This window comes from Chiloscyllium punctatum, chromosome 23, assembly GCF_047496795.1.
Source record: "Chiloscyllium punctatum isolate Juve2018m chromosome 23, sChiPun1.3, whole genome shotgun sequence".
Classification (NCBI taxonomy): Eukaryota; Metazoa; Chordata; class Chondrichthyes; order Orectolobiformes; family Hemiscylliidae; genus Chiloscyllium; species Chiloscyllium punctatum.
This window is the reverse complement of record NC_092761.1, coordinates 91497338-91518578: the sequence shown is the minus strand read 5'-3', so window position 1 is coordinate 91518578 and position 21241 is coordinate 91497338. Positions and strand designations below refer to the sequence as shown.

At 39.1% G+C, this 21241-nt stretch overlaps 1 protein-coding gene across 5 annotated transcripts in view; it reads left to right on the top strand.

Moving 5' to 3' along the window:
• Positions 1-21227, top strand: part of LOC140494250 (cell surface glycoprotein MUC18-like) — a 200824-nt gene extending 179597 nt beyond the window's left edge. The window contains exons 14-16 of one of the 5 annotated variants that reach the window (XM_072593494.1): positions 5184-5328; positions 7288-7405; positions 19618-21227. In XM_072593494.1, the coding sequence (XP_072449595.1) occupies positions 5184-5328; positions 7288-7405; positions 19618-19632 (278 nt within the window). In that variant the 3' untranslated portion in view covers positions 19633-21227. The other 4 variants (XM_072593491.1, XM_072593493.1, XM_072593495.1 and 1 more) reach the window with 4 other exon arrangements.
• The last annotated feature ends 14 nt before the right edge of the window (positions 21228-21241 follow it).

The window sequence follows — 21241 nt, the reverse complement described above, 5'->3', positions numbered from 1 at the left end:
CCAAGGGTAGTGTTCATTCTTGTCAGCTATCTTAGTTGAAAATGTGTTGCTGGAAAAGCGCAGCAGGTCAGGCAGCATCCAAGGAACAGGAGAATCGACGTTTCGGGCATCAGCCCTTCTTCAGCTATCTTGGTGCCACCTAATCTGTGTGGGCTTTGTGCAGTACCTGGGGAGACAGGGAATGCCCTTGGGACTTTAGGAGCAGTGATACTATTGAGTGTATTCCTTCAGTTGGGGAAACTGCTTCAGTAATGTCTCGTTTCACGGTTAGTTCCTGGGCTGAGTGTAGTGGCATTATGGGTAGGCTCTGTTTGGCTAAGAACAGACACGGTTTCTGTGAGCAAGTGGTGGGCAGGCAGAGTGGTTTGTTTTTTCTCCCACAGTGGTCTTGGAGCTGAGAATAGTGTAAATCCAGGATCTGTTTTTGGTAACTAATTTTTTTTGGTCAGTATTTTTGTTTGTTTTCTTTCTCTGACCTTCATAGTCATTAACGTTTTTTTTCCCTTTTGAAATAGGACTTGGTGTGCTTGCCCCTAAACACACCATGAAGTGCTATTCTTAAATGATTTGCAGCATACTCTGTTTAGGCTTGTAGCAAAAATGATAGTTGATTCAATCACCAAGGCATAGTTCACAACAGATCCACACAGCACCAAGTAGACAAGGAGAAAGAAGACTAAAGGAAAAGCTACAATAACAAATTACTTTTAAAATGACTGATTCACATGAGTCAGAGTCCAGTAAATCAATGTCCAGTGAAGTTTTGAAGCTGACTAATTCTTACACTATGCTTCCAGTTCTAGAATCTTCAACCAGTAGAAATTGTTTATATTTATCTATTCTCTTTCACTATTAATATCCTGAAGAACTTGATTGGATCACCCTTTAACCTTCTAAATTCTAGAGAATGAAAGGCCTAATTTATTTAACCTTTCCTCAAACGAAACCTCTGAATTCGAGATACCATCAGTGTGAACCTGTATTTAATTCCTTCCGGGACCAAAACATCCTTCCTGAGATGTGGGTGTCCAACTCTGCTCTTAATAATATAAGTGGGTTATAACTGAGGTTTTGTATAACTGCAGCATAACAGCTGCTTCCTTATACTCCAGCCCTTTGGATATGAAGGACACCATTCCATTAGCCTCCATGACTATTTTCTGCACCTGTTTGTTAAAGAACTGTGTACTTGAGCCCCCAAATCTCTTTGGGCATCCATTGCATTTAACTTTGTGCTTTCTGAAAGAAAAATAGCTGATCTATATTTTATTAGTTCGAAATTGATGACTTCACGCTTGTTTACTATTAAACTCCATCTGCCACAGCTCTGCCCATTCACCTAATTTATCAATGTCCTGTTGTAAGTTTATGCTGTCATCAAAACAGTCCACAATGCTGCTTAATTTTTATTTGCCAGGAAATTTGACATTTTCTGCCATTATCCAAGTCAGTAATGAATGTTGTGAATAATTGGGGCTCCAACACAGATTGGGACAACATTACTCACATCCTGCCAATTTGTGTACTTACCCATTATTCCAACTGTTTCCTGCCACTCAAACAATCTCCTATTCTTGTCAGTAACCTGCCCTTAATTCAGTGGGCTTCTACTTTAGCTGAACGTCTTGTGTGCAATTTTATCACAAATCTTCTGGAAGTCCAAATAAACAAAATGCATTGAATTACCTTTGTCACCTCTTCAAAAAACTGTCAGGTTTGTCAGGCATGAAACCTGACCCTTCATGAATCTATGCTGACTCTCCCGACTAACAATTTTTTTTGAGGTCTTCAGTTACCCTCGCCTTGATTATAGATCCCCCAACAAATTTTCCCACCACAGATGTTAAGCTAACTGGTCTGTAATTACCTGGTTTTCCCTGTCACCCTTCTTAAAGAGCAGAGTGATATTTGTAAATTTCCAAGTATAAAGGTAGAAAGGTTACATTGAACCTGTATAACGTTCTAAGTCAACCTCAACTGGAGTGTTGGGTCCAGTTCTGGTTGTCACACTTTCAGAAGTACGTGTAGATGTTTGGGTGATGAAAGGATTCATAAGAATGGTTCCATGGATGAGGAACTTAAGGAAGACTGGACAAGTTAGGATTAATTTCTTTGGAGACACAATGGTATTCAACAGTCATGGACAGAGTTCATAGGGAGAAACTGTTCAAGGACTACCATGTGCAGTTTTAGTCTTCCTTACTTAAAAACAGATATAAATGCAGTTCAGAGCAGGTTCATTTGACTGATACTTGGACAGGGGCAGTGGTTATCTTATTGGAAAAGGTTGGTCACATATCCTTTTGACTTTAGGGGAATAAAAGATGACCCTATTGACACACAAGAAACTGAGAAAGCTTAACAGAGTATACTGTAACCTGAAAGGATATTTCCCCTGAGGAAGACAGTAGAACTAGGAATGTGTTTTTTTTAAAGAAAGGGCTCTTCCATTTATGATGAAGATGGAGAAAAATGATTTCCTCGAGGGCCATGAGTCTTTGCCTCCATTGCACTCTTAGGAAGGAAGTTCCAAAGTCATTGAATATTTTTAAGGTACAGGTAGATGGATTCCCAATTGACAAATGAGGTAACAAGGGCATATGGTAAGTGGAATAGTATAGTTGAGGCTATAATCAGAATAGCCAAGATCTAACAGAATCAAATAGTTGTTACGGTGTGAAGGGGTGTCATTCAGTTCATTGCATCTGCACTAACTCTGTGAGCATTGTGAGTTAGTGTCATTCTCCTGCCTTTTTCCCATTACACTGCACATTAGTTAAATGGAAATAATCATCAAATGCCTCTTGGTGGCCTGAATCCAACCTGTCTCCACCACACTCAGGTCAGAGTTGCTTCGTTTGCAAAACCATACCCTCTGATGGTCGATCTATTAGTAGGATTTTTTTCCTTATCTGTTCTTTCCATTTCTCTTGCTGTACGTCAGTTACCTAGACAACTGGTTTGTGAAGCAGAGTGATGCCTACAGTGTGGGTCAATTCACATGTTGGCTGAGGTCATCATGGATGTCCCACCTTGTCAACCTCACCCCCTTATCTGAGGACTGGTAACCCTCAGGTTAAACTCACCAGCAAAAATTTATCTGTAATGAAAGCAGCCCTGTGGTACTCAGGAACTATGGTGACTTTAACAAGTGCCAACTTCTACAATCTATCATCATAACTAAAATGTCTCATCCCTGGAACTATACTGATAAACATTCCCTGCTCTGCCTGTGTATCCTCATCCTTCCTAAGAATTGCACAGAATACTGCAGCTGAGGTCTAATCAGTATCCCATATAATTTTATCATAACCTCCTTCTTTTTGTATTCTGTGCCTCATTAACAATGGTCACTCTGACTCAAAGGGCCGAATGGTCACTCTGACTCTAAGGGCCAAATGGCCCACTCTTCCTTACTCATCAATCCATATGTTCATATCGAGAACAAAGTGGCACAGATTTAAAGTAACTGTTTACAAAAAAGCAAAAATGACACAGCAAGTGGCTAACGTGCCTAAAGGTGGTAGTTGCACATTTAGCTGAAATATAATTAAGACTAATCTAAAAGCAAAGGGAATACAGGGTTATGGAAAGAAAACAAAGGATTTGGTTTCAGCAAATTGTGCATTTGGAGAGCTGGTGCAAATACAACAGACAGACTGTCCTCTTGCAATGTAACATTTCTACAATTTTTAAAGAAATCTTGCTCAAAGGCAGTTCAATTCAAAAGTTGGATTCCTACCAGAAGTCCCAGGTGCCTTCAGCTTTCAGTTCCACTCTTAAATTGGAAGAGGACAGCATTATAGCAAGAAGGATATTTCCCCACAGGGAGAGGCATTGAACAAGGTTCCGCATGATAGACTGGTTAGCAAGATTAAATCACATGGAATCCATGTGAAAGCCAGCCATTTGGATTCAAAATTGGCTAGAATATTGAAGATAGAGGATAATGTTGTTGTTTTTGGTCACAGGAGGCCTGTGACCCACAGTGTGCTGCAAGGATCAGTATTGGGTACACTGCTTTTTGTTATCTATATTAAAATTCTAATCATTTACATAAAGGAATAGTTAGTACATTCGCAGATGACACCAAAATTGATGGTGTAGTAGACAGTGAAGAAGGTTATCTTAGAGTGTAATGGGACCTTGATCAGATGGGCAAATGAGCCAAGGAGTGGCAGATGGAGTTTAATTGAGATAAATGTGAGGTGCTGCATTTTGCTAAGGTGGTCCGATAGAAGTAGGGGAGGTGGGTGGCTGTTGCCAAAGAGATCTTGGAGTTCAGGTTCATTGTTCCTTGAAAGTGGAGTCACAGGTAGACAGCATAATGAAGACAACGTTTGGTATGCTTGACTTAATAGGTCAGTGCATTGAGTAGAGGAATTGAAATGTCATGTTGTGATTGTACAGGACATTGGTTAGGCCACTTTTGGAATGCTGCATTCAATTCTGGTCTCCCTGCTGTGGAAAGATGTTGTGAAACGTGAAAGGGTGCTGAAAAGATTTACAATAGCTTGGAGGGTTTGAACTATAGGGAGAGGCTGGGGGTATTTTCCCTGGAGCATTAGAGACTGAGTGATGACCTTATAGAGCTTTATAAAATCATGAGGAGCATGGGTAGGGTACATAACCAAGATGATTTTTTTTCTCAGGATAGGGGAGTCCAAAACTAGACAACATAGATTGAAGGTGAGAGGGGAAAGATTTAAAAGTGACCTGAGAGGCAATGTTTTCATGCAGGGGGTGCTGCGTGTATGGAACAAGCTGCCAAAGGAAGTGGTAGAGGCTGGTACAATTATATTTAGAAGGCATCTGGATGGGTACATGAATAGGAAGGATTTAGAGTGATATGGGCCAAATGCTGGCAAATGGGACTAGATTAATTTAGGAAATCTGGTCAGCATGGACAAATTTGATCAAAAGATCTGTTTCCATGCTGTATAACTCTACGCATAGAGTCTAAAATCACAAATCCTTCCTCTTGAACTGAGCATCATCAATAACAACCAACAAAGAATCAAGAATCTGAGTAGACATAACTGGCTGAAGAAAAGTTCAAATGTCAGCAATTGGTAAATAAGAATGAGAGTGGAATTTCCCCTGTTATTAAAGAGTTGCAGTGTTTTGTGTGAAGATTCTCTGTGTCAGCAACCTGTGCTTCATCTAGCCTTCTGTTTATCCAGGGAAGACTCATAGGGGGAGCAGTGGTGGAATGCTGATAGTCATCATCATTGTGTGCATCATTCTTCTTGCGTTCCTGGGTGCGATCCTGTACTTCCTGTATAAAAAAGGCAAGATCCCCTGTGGTCGCTCAGGGAAACAAGACATGTAAGTCTCCAAGCTTTTGTAAGAGTGGATGTGAGTGAAAATATATGTGAGCAAAAATAAATTTGAGAGTGTGTATATATGAGAGGATGTGTGTGAAAATATGTTGTCACAACCAACTGAGGTAGTGTCCTCAAAATAAAGTCACACTATTCGAGTTGTTGTGAAATGTAAAAAAAATTCAGACTATCCAAAGGCCCTTGAATTAGTTGACTGATGAACTCAGGTTTAAAGAAAATGATCAGGTTTCTGACTTAATCAACAAGAAAAGAATTTAGTTGTGAACAAATTGTCTTTAATCAATAACAAAAAGGAAATAGGAATTACTGCCTTAACTCGTACTCTACCAATTCAAGTCCCCTTTCACTGATAGACAAAGACAAAAACAAATACTAAGGGTGGAAAATGGAAACTAAATTGGGAAAACACAGTTCGACTGCACCTGTCTCAACCACAGGAATTGATTAATTGTTTCTTCCACAAAATCAGTAGGGAATATGAGTTGAAGGCAAAGATATCTAAATTTGATTTGGCGAAGTTGAGTGAGGACAGTACAGTGCACATGGCAGGACAGTACAAAGTGGCTATGTGATTATGTACACTTCCCTGTAAAGAACACTATTATTTAAATGGTGATATGTTGAAAATGTGGATGTACAAAGTGATGTGGGTGCCTTTGTATACAAGTCAATGGAAGTAGACAGACAGATGCAGCAAGCAATTAGGAAGCCATATGTTATAATATCCTTCATTGCAAAAGGATTTGAGTTCAGAAATAGGAGTGTCTTTACTGCAGTTATACAGGGCCTTCATTAGACCATACATGAAAGATTGTGTGCAGTTTCGATCTCTCTGCCCAAGAGAGGATTTACTTGCCATTGAGGGAGCACAATGCAGTTTCAATAGGCTGATACCAAAGATAGCAGGACTGTCCTAAGGAGAGAGGTTGGTTGAAATTCACAAGTTTGGAAGGATGCAAAGAGATCTGATAAAAATGTATAAAATTTTAACAGAGCTGAACGGACTAAAGCCAGGGAAGTTGTTTTCCTGATTGGGGAGTCTAGAACCAGGGGACAAAATCTCATGTTACGGAGAAGTTAATTTGGGACCATGAGGAGGAAAGGTTTCTTCACTCAAAGGGTAAAAAAAAAGTTTTCACCACCACACACGGCTGTGGAGGTCCAGTCACCGAATATATTTGAGATAGATAAATTTCTAGAGTTTAAAGGTATCAGAGGGTAAGTGAAGAAAACATTGAATGGCAGATCAGATTCAAAGGCTGGGTGGACTCTCCTGCTCCTTGAAGTTTATTTCAATTCCTTTTAGTTCTTTGGTTGTTGGCACAAGGTTTTTTTGCATACTGATGTTCAGTCTTTCACTCGTTGACAAAGTAAATTCTCAACCAATGTTTTATTCCTCCTTCAACAGGGATTTTTGAGGAGAAGGTAAGTGGAAGCCACTTAGCTGTTACTGGACACTTTCTGGTACCTCCACACAGAAAAAGCAGAGAAGTTTTTTTTTGCAGACTAGAGACTTCTCTGTTACAGTGGCCCCAAGAGGTTCCTGGTTAACAGCCAATCAAAATATGATTGTCAGCTATTATTTTTAAAACTGCAGCCATTTCTTTGCATAGTCCCCTTGATTTAAAGTAGTTTTTTTCAACCCATATTTATAAATAAAAGGAAATAAATAAATATGGTCTTTACAGAACGTGTGTCTGAGAAAGGAGCAATGAGTATGAATGATGTACAAGAGTATGTCAGAGAACATGTCAATAAACTAATTTATGTACATAGCTTAGTATGTATGTATAATTTGTTGCAAATGCATATGATTGGATGATTTAAACTCGTACATGTTCAATGTTCCACATTGCTCTTCACTCCGCACAATATTCGGTTCCAACCTGAAGTCAGGCTGTCCCAGGTTGCCATTGGTAAATTAACAAACGATTTTGTTTAGCACACGGACAGATGTTCATGACGATGTTGTTGTGGAAGTTAAGAATGACCAGAAGGTGCCAGAAGAGACTGTGCTTCTACAAGGAGTCAATGGAGAGAAGAAGTTGCCCAGTGACCAGGTTAGGGAACTAAAATGCTTTCGAGGAATCGTGTAACAAAGTGGCTTTGTACAGGCACACACTATCATTTCAGACCTTGATGTTTTGTTATAGTACATGGTTATTTTGGCAAGAATGGCATTTGTTGGCCATCTCCAATTGTGCTTGAAGAGAATGGCTTGGAAGCCATTGCAGAAAGCATTTAAGCGTCAACCAATTTCTGTGGATCTAGATATAGGGAAGACCAGAAGGCAAATTTTCTTCTCGAAAGTATATTCATTAATTAGATGGGGTTTACAACAATGATCGTTTCACAGTTATTACATTCAATTCCACATTTAATGAACTGAACTTACACAGCAGCTAGTGACATTTATGCGATTCATGATCCAGATATGACCAAGCACATGTACCAGTCCAAATCTATACTGAATGCAGATGTATACACCAGATCTAGTCAATACCTAAGGAGACACTGCTACTGATTGCAGCAAATTAATTACCAGTATTCAATAAAAATGAAGGTACCTGTATGATTGTTAATAATGTGTATCACATACTGTTAAGTTTACATTGACATCCTGCTGTTCTGTGGTGTTACAGGGTAAACCCGCCTGCTTATTTAAAACCAGCAACACTGAAAAGATCTGTCCCATGCAATAATCTGTGAAAATTCGAGAGGTCAAGAATTATTTAAAGTAAAAATTAACAACTTTATTTTTTAAAAGTATAACAGAGAATAATTAACTAACAACTACTTACACCTCCTTCCTCAAACCTATCCCTCTATAATACTAGTCCGATAAAACCCCCGATTAAGATTTACAAAACAAAACTTATCTCAAAGCCAGGCAGCTTTCAGTTTTCTCTGTACACCTATCTTCTTTGCTTCTTCTTGGGGATTCTGCTTCCCTGGTTACTGATCAATAAAGGTATCTTTAAGAGAGCTATTTTTCAGGCAGTCATTTTACATGCTAGTGGCTTGGCAGTTCTCCTCCCAACTGTGTAATTTTCCCTGGTCTTATACACCCAAAGCATTGGATTGTATCATTGGCTTTTAAGATTGTCAGTTTACTAAATTCAGACTGGATTGGAGTTTAGTATTTTTCGGGGTATAATTTAAACTGATTGGCCTAATTCAAATCTGTTTTGTTGTTTCCAGGCAACCAGCTACCCTAGATACCCCAGTAGCTGGAGCACGTTACATTTATCTTATTGAGAACACTTGGTGCTGTCACTGCTAGCTTTTAACTCTGTTAAAGGTACAGTACACCCACATCTTCAAAACAATGGTGGCTCAAAAACTTTAGAATCAGGCACAGTTTGAGTTTCCCAAAATAAGATGCTTTAAAATCCTTTCCTCTGATTAACTCAAAATCTTGCGTGTTCTTTTGGTGGCTGTCATTTTTTTTAAAATCAGATACTTCTCAATGTTTTCTGTACAGTGAGGATAATTGAGAATATTTTACCTATTGAGATCTTCCTAACAGTCCAAGGATTCATACAAATCTATGCCACAAATAAACCTTAAGTAAAGAACTCTCAGGATTTGTAGTAAAGGCAAGGAAATGGAGTTGAGGTGCTGATCAAATACAACCCCACTGAGTGGTAGAGCAGACTCAGCTTTGTTTTATTCCCATATCACAGTATATCTCTGACAGTCAAACAGTAAGACTTAATGTTAACATGTTGTATTGTTTTCTGTTCTTTTTCTGGAGTGAAGAGAGATGAAGCAATATGCAATCCTGTTGAATGAAGATAAGTAACCACAGTGCTCCCAGCCTAACCAGACCACATGGATATGACAGTGACATGAAACGTTTTTGCCTTTAGAAGCGCTGCACATGCTCCTACACTGAAGCAGTTTCAATAATGCTGGAGCCTTTCTTTCACTGGAAACCACTCAACACTTTACTGAAAGAACACATGGCCTATCATTCCCCCTAACATTCCCACTGTCAAACTGGGTGTTTTCTGTTTGATCTCTACAACTGCAGGTTACCTCTCAGCTATATATTTCTGCTCAAATTGTATGCTGTCACATTAGTTACAGAGTACAAAATGCCCGTCCAGGCTTCATCCCCTTGACACAGTTGAAAAGGAAATTCATGTTACTTTTCTGTACAATTCTTAAAAATTCCTTTTAATCACAACAATTTATAATTGAACATTTTGATGAAGAATGTGTATTAAAAAGCATCCAGATTAGAAAGTGTTGTTCAAAGGGGAAATCGTCAGGACTGTGTTAGTATAGTTCTAACTAACTGCAGACAGGGATGTTCATACCATGACTCGGATTAGAGATTACATTTCTCATTAGTTGTGTAATTGACATTAGGAAGCATGATATGACATATTTGTACATATTTTAATCAGTATCCCCACCTCTCATCAGGAGTAGTAGTTACAATGATAAAAGTATTTTCTTTTAGGTTTCAGCTGCAGTCTGTATTCAGTATCCAACACATCACTATTTGGCAGGACGAACTTCAGTCAGTGTTATGGGTAAACAAGGGTTTTTATTCATAGTGCTTTGCAAAAGAAATGTCAATATTAGTAACATCAGGAATTTTTAACTAAATCAACAGAATCCAGAAATTGTTTATTTGGATAGATTTTCTGTTAGAAATGCTGATCACATATTGATAATGGCATTTGCTCTCTGCTGAGTCCAAACCAAATGCACTGCACAATAGGTAATTTTTACTCTATTTCAACATCAGTAGCTCTCCTCTAAATTTAAACTCCAGAAATAATGATTTGATTGTAGTGCAGAATTTACATCATCACCAAACCTTCATCCAGTTACAAGTACAAGTCCTTGGTTTCTGTCTGGTCGGACGCATCTTCCATTGAAAATAATGCAAATTCATTTTCAAATTAGTGATCTGTTTGAGATGTTACACATTCTCTTTCATGATCACCTGATCCTTAAATTTTTACAAGAAACAATGTAAACAGGAAAGCGTATAGTTCTCACTGTGACTATGAAGTAACAATAATGCTAGCTTTTGTTTCTCACTGCATTGTTCGGTAGAGTATTTCCAGCATTTTGTGTTTGTAGTCGCCATAAGGGAGCAGAACACACAGGGTATAGAAATTTTCCTTTTTAACGTCCAGGATATGTTTCTCCAAACTTGGGAGCTCAGCCAGCTCCACACCAAAGCACCAAGGCTAGATGATTGCATTTTGTCCATTTGCCTATAAGTCAAGATGTTGTGTTCTTAGTTTAGCTTGTAAAGAATTTGCATTATTTAAATCAAACAGGACACCTTTTAGTCCTGTTTCTTCTGCAGGCTGTCTGCAGCAATCAACGCCACTGAACATCCTCTCAATTTTCAACTTCCCCACTTAAAGAACAATTTGGTTACTTTCTACTTTGCAAATACTGACTCAGGTTTTTTTTTTGGCTGTTTCACATCAGAGGCAACATTAAAAGCAGCAACTAACATAAGTCTCACTTAGTGGCCAAAGCATTGGCCTGGAGTTAGATTGCATGAAATGTTAGACCCTAGTGCACAGAAAGGGCAATATTTCCTGTCATATGCTCAGTGTATAGCGAGATAAATTGTTGAGTGGTGTTGGTATGTGAGTGGAGAAATAAAATGTAGAAATAATTTCCTTCAAAGCGTTCTTGAAGGGCGTGGAATCCTGAGAATTTAGTTTTGGTTTATCCTTCTGGTAACACCAGTGCTGCTCAACTCCACTACTCAGAGCATCATACATGTCAGAAGATCCCAGTTCAAATTGATGAAGACCAGTTACTATTCTACAACTTTCCCTATTAATCCTATTTTATTTAAAATAATCTGCCTTCCCCCACAATGCAGATTACTGCATTCCATTTGCTTCCTTTCTTGCCTGTATTTGAGAACTGTGCAGTCAATGAACACTCCACACTTTTTTTTCATGATCATAACGAGTAGTAGACGGGGAAATAAAATAAAAACAAGTGCTGTCGAAACACTTTCTCCACAAATGTTGCCAGACCTGTAGCATTTCTCCAACACTTGCCATCTTTATTTCAGATCTCCAGCATTTGCAATACTATACTTTTACTGAATGGATGGAAATCTTCTCTAAAGTCCCCAAATGGTGATCATAGCACCACAAAAATCTAAGACCCCTCGATGAAGCTGGTCTGACTTTCAAAAGTTTAATATTGGATTGGAGGATCAAAGAAAGCATTAGAATGATGTAGAGCATCACTTGAGAATGAGTTGTGTCTCACTTTCATGCTGCTATTGCTGCAGAAAATTGGCCATCTCTGACTCATTTGGAAGGGAGGCACATAAACATATTAACACATCGCTGTGCTAAAGTTAACTTGCTTGCTTGTTATTTATGTTGAAATTTTAACAACATTGTGACAGATGCTGAAGCTGTGGCTGGATCTTTCAATATACATAAAATTAATTAGTTAAAATTATATTGTACACTATTTGAACTGTTGCAGAGTTAGTGTAATGCCACAGAAAGTGCTTCATTTAAATAGAGTGAAGCCCATTAATTAGAAAGCAACTAGGTGACCCTGTGGGCAGCAGGGTAGGCGGTTTTGGAGTCAATGAAACAACAGTAGTCACCCCATTATTTTTCTCGAGTGACGGGATATCATGACAGGCATTAGCAAGTACCCCTCACATTTACATATTTTCTGATTGGTGAAAATAGTGTGCCCTCCCATTATAGGGACACCCCAGGGAGCTGGGACCACCTCATTCTTTTAAAGCTTAGATTTTTTTTTCTATTCATGAGTATCACTGGCTAGGCCAGCATTTACTCCCTATCCCTTGTTGCCCAGATGTCAGTTAAACGTCAATCACATTGCTGTGGGTCCAAAGTCACATGAAGACAGACCAGGTAAAGATGAAAGCTTCCTTCCCTAAATGATATTAGTGATGACCATGAAACCATTGCTGAATGTCAGAAAAACATCTGGTTCACTTGACCCTTAATTCCAGATTTTTAAGTGAATTCAAATTCCATTATCTGCCAATGGCAGGATATGACGGCAGGTCCCCAGAACATTATCATCTGGATCGCTGGATTAATAGTCTAGTGATAAAACCACTAGGCCATTTCCTCCCTGAGTGAGAAACTCATTTCCTTCATTGTTGGGTCAGTTCATTATTGGACCTAAAATCCATAGCTGGATGTAGACCCTTGCTTCTGGCTTGAAACTACCAACAACACTAAGGTATTGAGCACATCTAGCTGTGCAAGATCAGCTCTGCACAGATAAGAGTTAGGAGCTACCATTACTGACCCAAAGTGGATATACAGGTTGCTCTAAACTACATTTTTTGAGGCTCTAATGCAATTCCTAAAGCTACCTGCCCAGCCTCGTTCCATTGAAGTACTTTGTCTTATGTAAATTTGAAATAAAAACTGTGACTGACTGTTTTTTATGACTTGCAAAGAAAATGCTAAATAAAATATTGTTGCAAATACCTGACATGATTTGTTGCACTCTGCAATCTCTAAACATTCTAATGGATATAATAAATAGTGTTTCTTTTTATTGTACGTGGACTATAATAGACAATTAACAGACCAAAGAGCTGGATGTCGAACCTGGTCAAGTTAGTATCATCATTCCTGCTCTTTCTTCCTCTTATCTCCAACAATAGTAATCATTTACAAAATGCAGTTAAGAGATAAGATTTACTCCTGGATAAGTCATCTGCTTTATCAGCCCAAGACTAAGCATTGTTTACTGGGGAGGTTCCAGAGAAAAATACAAGACAGCAGTTTAATTGGAAGGCAAAGGTAGAATTGGAATCAGTTTAGTTGAGTCAATAGTGTGATGCTGGAAAAGCACAGCAAGTTATGCAGCAACCCAGGAGCAGGAGAATCAATGTTTTAGGCAAAAGCCATTCATCAGGAATGCCTGAAATGTTGATTCTGCTGTTCCTCGGATGCTGCCCGACCCACTGTGCTTTTCCAGCACCACACTCTCAACTCTAATCCCCAGCATCTGCAGTCCTCACTTTTGCCTTCAGTATAGTTGAACAGAGTACAGATTTTACTGCTGCATAATTGGGCTATCATCTGTTTGAATTTCTTGCAGCTGGGTTTACACATTCTAGCAACAGCATTTCAACCCAAATGGGAAATTAACTTTGTCTAAAAATTCCTACAGATCATTCGTTCAGAGTCATGAGAGTTAGTTTAAAAGCATTAAGGCTGAACTTGCTGCACTGAAATGAATAGGACTCTTTCTTTTTGAAATAGTCAGCGGCCGCTCAGGTCTCAGAAACCTGAGCCTTTTGGCAGCAGAATCATTTACCCGATGATCCTGGGTCTACATGAATAGCAACTGAATTCACGGGATGGGAAGAGACACAAAACTGGCAGAGATTCAAGTAGCTTTTGATCCTAAACCATGAGTAACTAAATGTTACTATTATTAGGCAGTCATTGGCAAAGTAAGAATTCAACAAAATGCAGCTAATCCAGTACGATAAAGCAATTAAACAAACACTTCTCTATAACTAAGAACCAGTATCACAATAGCAAATCTCAATTTAAACTACTTCTCTGGTATGTTTCTAAGTTACTGCCTTTCTCATTCTAAATATGGAGGTATTATCATTGATCAAACTTGGATTCATTTCAATCCTGATTAAATAGACTTCCTTTCCATGTGTTATTTTTCAGAATTACCATATGTTCACTTATTTTAAGTAAACGTATTGTTTGTTTCGCAAAATCTTTGTGTGGGAAAACACAAAGGAAAATCTCAACACTGAATAATCAATTCATTCAATCTTTTAATTCTTTAATTTTAGGGTACAAATACCCTAAACCTCAATGATGGGGTGGTCCAACACGTCAGTACAAAAGAACAAAGAATATTTACAGCCCAGGAACAGGCCCTTCGGCCCTCCAAGCCTGAGCCGATCCAAATCCACTGTCTAAACCTATCACCCAATTCCTAAGCATCTGTATCCCTCTGCTCCCCACCTACTCCTGCATCAGTCCAGACGCACCTTAAATGAATCTACGGGCCTGCCTCTACTACCTCTGCTGGCAATGCGTTCCAGGCATCTACCAACCTCTGTGTAAAGTACTCGTCGCGTATATCCCCCTTAAATTTTTCACCTCTCACCTTGAACCTATGACCTCTCGTTATTGGATCCCTCACTGGGGGAAAAACTTATCTCTATCTACCCAGTCTATACCCTTCATGATTTTGTTGACCTCAATCAGGTCCCCCCTCAATCTCCTTTTTTCTAATGAAAACAATCCTAATCTACTCAACCTCTCTTCATAGCTAGCACCTTCCATACTAGGCAACATCCTCATAAACCTTCTCTACACCCTCTCCAAAGTGTTTACATCCTTTTGGTAATGTGGCGACCTGAACTGTACACAGTATTCTAAATGCGGCCGAACCAAAGTCTTGTACAATTTTAACATGACCTGCCAGCTCTTATACTCAATACCCTGTCCGATGAAGGCAAGCATACCATATGCCTGCTTCACCACTCTATCCACCTGTGCAGCAACCTTCAGGGGACAATGGACCTGAACTCCCAGATCTCTCTACTCATCAATTTTTCCCAAGGCTCTTCAGTTTACAGTATAGTTCGCTCCAGAATTAGACTTCCCAAAATGCATCACCTCACATTTGCCAGGATTGAACTCCATCTGCCACTTCTCTGTCCAACTTTCCAGTCTATCTATATTTTCCTGTCTTCTTTGACAGTCCCCTATGCTTTCTGCTACTCTAATAATATTCATGACATCTGCAAACTTACTGATCAGACCAACAGTGCCCTCTTCCAGATCATTTATGTATAATCACAAACAACATTGACCCCTGTGAACCACCACTGGTCACCTTTCTCCATTTCGAAAAACTCCCTTCAACTACAACTCTTCAATTGTAGAAGGGAAAGCATTTGCACCAATTTTCAGTCAGAAGTGATGAGTGCATGATCCATCTCAGCCTCTTGCAGAGGTCTTCAGTATCACAGATATTAGTCTTCAGCCAATCTGATTCACTACATGTAGTATCAAGAAGTGGCTGGAGGCATTGCACAACGACTATGGGCCCTGATAACATTTCGGCAACAGTCCTGAAGATTAGCATTCCAGAAAATGCTGCATCCCTAGCCAAGCTGTTTAAGTACAGGTATAATAGCATCTAGGAGAAAGTGGGAACTATAGATGCTGGAGATCAGAGTCAAAATGTGTGGTGCTGGAAAAGCACTGCTGGTCAGGCAGTAGAGGACAAGGACAGTCAATGTTTCAAGAATAAGCTCTTCATCAGGAAGCACTACATTTTTTGACTATAATAGCATCTATCCAACCACATGAAAAAACTTGTCAGAGTACCTCTGAGTCATAAAAAAAGACAAATCCAAACCAGCTAGTTCACTGTCCCTTCAGTAATGTGATGAATAGGGTAATCAACAGTGCTATCAAGCAGCAGATGCTTAGCAATAACCTACTTGGGTGACACACAGTTTGGGTTCATTCAGCTTCTGACTTCATTACAGCCTCAGTGCAGACATTGAAATAAAAGCTAAACTCATGAGGTGAGAGTGACTGCCCTTCACATCAAAGCCATATTTGACTGAGTAAAGCATTGAGAATCCCTAGGAAATTTAGACTCAATGGGGATTGGGGGGGAAGGAACTCACCACTGGTTGGAGTCATACTTGGCATAGAGGAATCTGGCTGTTGGAGGACAGTTACCTCAGCTCTAGGACATATCTGCAGGAGCTCCTCAGTGTTCTACCCAACTAGCTTCAGTTACTTAAATAATCTTCCCTCCATCAAGTCAGAAGTGGGGATGTTCGCAAATGATTGCACAATATTCAGCACCATTCATGACTCATCATGTACTGAAGCACCTCACATACAAGTGCAACAAGGCCTGGACAATTTCCAGGCTTATGCTGACAAGTGGCAAGTAACATTCAACAAGTTTTATACAATGACTATCTCCAGTGAAAGAGAATCTAACGATCCCCTTTAACTTTCACTGGCATTACCATAGCTGAATACTGCAACTAACATCATCCTGGGGAGTATTGTTTTACCAGAAATTGAACTGGACCAGCCATATAAATGCTGTAAGTTAAAAGTCACACAACACCAAGTTATAGTCCAACAGGTTTATTTGGAAGCACTAGCTTTCAGAGCACTGCTCCTTCATCAGTAGTTCATCATTTATAAATTGTATCTTATGGTCCTGCTCCACAACTACCTGACGAAGGAGCAGCGCGTTCCGAAAGCTAGTGTTTCCAAATAAACCTGTTGGAGTATAACCTGGTGTAGTGCGATTTTAAACTTTGTCCACCCCGGTCCAACACTGGCTCCTCCACATCATAAATGTTATGGCAAGAGGAGGAAAAAGGCTAGGAATCTTGGAGCAAATAACTTACCTCCTGACTCCCAAAGCCTGTCCACCATCTGCAAGCAAGGCACACGTCAGCAGTATGATTGAATTTTCACCACAGCCAAATATTCACTTCCTTCACCAAAAATATACTGGCAAAAGCGTGCACCATCTTCAAACTGCTATCTCTGCTGTCTTCAATTAACTGAAGACAGACTTAGGCCTGAAAAATGTTGAGATACTCAACTCTACACAGAGTAACCCAACCACTAGAAATAGAGGAACAGTTATAATTATTGGCCTTGTTAGGGATATATGTATACATAATACACGATGAGAAATTGAGCTATGGAACTGGACATTTCTGGTTTGAAGAGGCTTTATTGTTTAATTGCTTTGAAATAGAAAGTCTAAATGAGAGATGGATTACTTGCTGTCTTCTGAAAGGCATGTAATTTTGTGAGAAACAGCCAAATAAAAGGTCTTTTTAAAATAAAGATGCATTTTCATAGAATCCATAAGTGCAGAGGGAGGCCATTTGGCCCATCGCATCTGCACCAACCATTCAAAGAGCAGCCCATAACCCAGCATTTACCATGGCTAACCCAAGTCATCTGCACATCCCTGAAAACTATGAACTATTTAGCATGGTGAAGCCACCTAACATGCATATCTTTGGACTGTGAAAGGAAACCCACGCAGACACAGGAAGAGTGTGCAAACTCCACACAAATTGTTGCCTAAGGCTGGAATCGAATCCAGATCCGTGGCATGAGCCAACAGTGCTAACCACTGTGCCAGGCAGCATCCAAGGAGCAGGAGAATCGACAGTTCGAGCTAAAGCCTTTCATCAGGAAGACGAGAGTTGTTGGAGAAGTTTGGAGCTGCAAGCAGTGCTCAAACAAGTCAGTAAACATAAATTTTAAAGCAAAACCAGGTAACAGGCTGCGTTGGCTTCCACAAGAACTATCTCCTTGTTCTTTTTTGCTCATTTTTTCAAACTCATATCACTGCAGAACAACCTTGCCTGTGTATAAACGTGAGTATTTCGGATTGGGGGGTACAGTTGAATTCTACATAGTAGCTTAAATTGATAAATTCTGTCATTTGTTTAAATGACAAGTTGGGAATTAATAAATGAGTTATTTTTCAGTTTATTGGAGAAATCCAATGATTGTTATCTAGAACAAAAGAAACCAGGATAGAAATTGATCTTTTTGGCGATTAAATAAGACATTTACACTTGGGTACAATTCATGGAAAAGTAGGGTGCGATTTCCAGTGTACTCAGAGTCGTAGCAGCTGGACCAATGAGCTAGGAAGCAAAAGGAAAAAAACTAAACCAATTCCTCAATACAACACTGGAAAGTGCAAGCACCATTTGAAAAGGTGATCATACTGGAATGTGAATTCCATCATGGACCAATAATCTGTCAACATTCAGAATCAAGTTCGCATGAGAAGTAGCCTTTTACATAAAGATTATCTAAAGAGCAGTCTTCGCTAACCCAGTTAGCGGGGACAAGGACAGTGTAATTTGAAACTAGTGAATGGTGTTGGCAATGTTTATTTATATTTAAAGACTATGAGAAGGAAGCTAGAAGAGATGGAATTATTGAGACATTTTCTGATCAGGATCATGTAATTTCTTGGAACAGTGTTTAGCAACATGTGGATTGGCTGCTCACTCTCTCAGAGAGATATGACTGGTGGTGGTTTAACCAGAGGGTCACCATGCCTCAGATGAGGGGAGAGGTTGAGAAGGAGAGTCCTTCCTGGTGAATAGTAACCCACCTGCTAATTGCCAAAGTCAAGAGTTTGATGTGTGATTTAAACTACCTGCTGTTTTTCTGGGAAAAGAAAAAGTGACCTTGAAGAAGCAGCTAAGCAGAGCAAGGAGATAAGAAATAGGGTTTATTGTTGAGATTGAGGAAAAATCCTGGCTTAGACTAGAAACCTCTAATAATTGTTTTAAACCCAGAAGGCACTGCATAGAGACTGCCCAGAAACTGCAGTCTCTCCTCAAAAATAGAATTTCAGAAGATGACACTGGGAATTTGATAATAGTTTCCAAATACCAGTATTTCTGCTTATTTGGTAAAACCTAAAGGAGTGGCCTGTGACCAATTTTCAAGTGAATCCAAGTTGATTGGAATGAGAACTGACATTCTACAGCTGCCAGCAATTCACCTTGATCACCAGGAAATTCAGGGAATGTAAGAAGTCATCACATTTTATTCTTTGTTTCTCGATTGTGTTTGCAGTGTTCTGCAGTGATTCTTTGGCTCAGAGTTGTTATTTATTCCCTCTTTTGCCTTTTTAAAGGAATAATAACCTTCATCTATGCGAAGATAAAACAAGGCTGAAACTTGCCTTGTTTCAGCTGTATAAGTGTGTTTGTGTAGAATTCCCAGATCACATTTTAGTGGTAATCACTGGTTGCCACTTACTTTCAGAATAAGTTTTGTCACAAAAAAAATCATTTTCAGTTAATTAAATAACGAGCAATGTCAATGTCTCTTTTATTCTGGGTAATACTATAAAAACAGTGGAATTGGTCATGTTGGTAACTGAATCGATGATACACCAGTGATGAGAGTAATGAAGCAGTGGGGCCTCATCAGGCCACTCCTCCTGTCAGTCATAATAATGGCCCCTCCTTGTGTAAAACTGCATTGATTTTTCACAATTTATGCATCAAATAAAAAATCACTTTGAAAACTGCAGTTACCATTGGTAAAGCAAAATAAAAAGCCTAGTATTTAACCTGCGGCCTCACAGTCATTTATAAAAGAACAGATAAAGTTTAATTCTGTGTGAAACAGCTGCTGCTGCTGCTGAGAACTGTGATCAATTAACTGGCATTGTGATTACATCGCAGACAGCAGGATGGTGACACATGGGTTCCTTGCAGGAGTAAGTGGCAATCAGCACCATTGACAGGTGGAATTAGAAAGAGAAAACAGCTATCTGACAACGGAGGTCAAAACAGATGAAGCCTACAACAATTTTCAACAAATGTCTGAATGAAACAATGACTTGGATATAATAAATGAAAGGTTGACAAAGGGGCCTTCACGTGGAGTGCATTTCCTCCTGCCTTAGTGACTATGACTACTTCCTTCTCCTATGCTGCCATTTTTAAAAAATCTATTTGTGTAGGGTGAAAGTAATGAGAAAGCACCTTATATTGAATGGTGGAGCAGACTTTAAGGGTTGAATTGCCTACTCCTGCTCCTATTTTCTACGTTTAGCCCACCAATATTTCAGACCCTGATCTAGCTGGCAATGAAACATAGTATCTTGAAGAGTTCTCTATGTTAATTTCACAGGATTTTTTCCATCTGGGAAACTGATTGAACTGTAAATGCTTGAAATGATTACTTAACCAACTATTGAACACCTACTCACCAGGATGTATTCTATGGATATTTGCATTATATTGTCCATATTAATGGCTCAACAATCCAACTACATGCAAGATCTGTGTAGATAGAAGAACCAATTCATGTAATTAACATTAGACCCACATGTTGTAGCCAACCTGAAGTCTAAATCGGGAAGCCTTCATACTTGTTCCATAATCCATGAACACACGATTGTAAAGAGTCATCCAAATTTTGTAGCCAACATACCTGAAGTAAATTGAAGGCAGAATCCACTTGAAACTGTAAACCGAGAATGTAAATTTGTTTTTCCTTCTGTAGAACATAACTGTTAATTCTGTATCATTTTGCAATTAACTCATTTAACTTGTAAATGAATCAGATAGCCTGTGGACACATCAACAACTTCAGTACCTGTCCATTAAAATTTCAAAGGGAAAACAAAAGATGCAGGAAATCTGAAGAAGGAAATGCTGGAAATACAAAGATCTGACGGCATCTATTAAGAAAAAAGTTAACATTTCAGGTACAGAACTTCCTGCAAGATGTGAAAAAAAATAAGGTGGTCATGCAATCATACAGGTGAATGAGGTTCAGGGAAGGGTGCTAATGTAGAGGTCTTGATAACCAGAGTGAGTATTAGATTAGAATTACAATTATTGTCATGTGTATAAAAATGTGGTTTCTCACATGTTATGCACAAAGTGTTGCCATCTTGAAACAATGAATGTAATGAAGTGGGGTGCAAACAAGACAGCTTAAAAGCAACAAAACGACTGCACAGGCTAATGATCAAAGCAACACTAATGAAAGACACTGGAAAAGAGAGAGGGAGAGAGACACCCACATTAAAGATTAATAGAAGAGTTGGGAGGTGAAAAAATAAATTGCTTAGAGAAAGAGAGCGTGAAAAAGAAGTTCCAGTCTAGAAGTGAAGAAAAATTGTTCAGTGGAAATGAGAGATGAAAGACGAAAGCAGAAACACATAGCAAGTTGATCCTTTTCCCAGTCACCATCATACAACAGGTTTTATTTCCTTAACAGAATGTTCTTTTCCAGAGCTGCTATTAATATTTGTGATTCTCAATAAAAGCCCGTAGACAAGCTTGCGTGATTTCA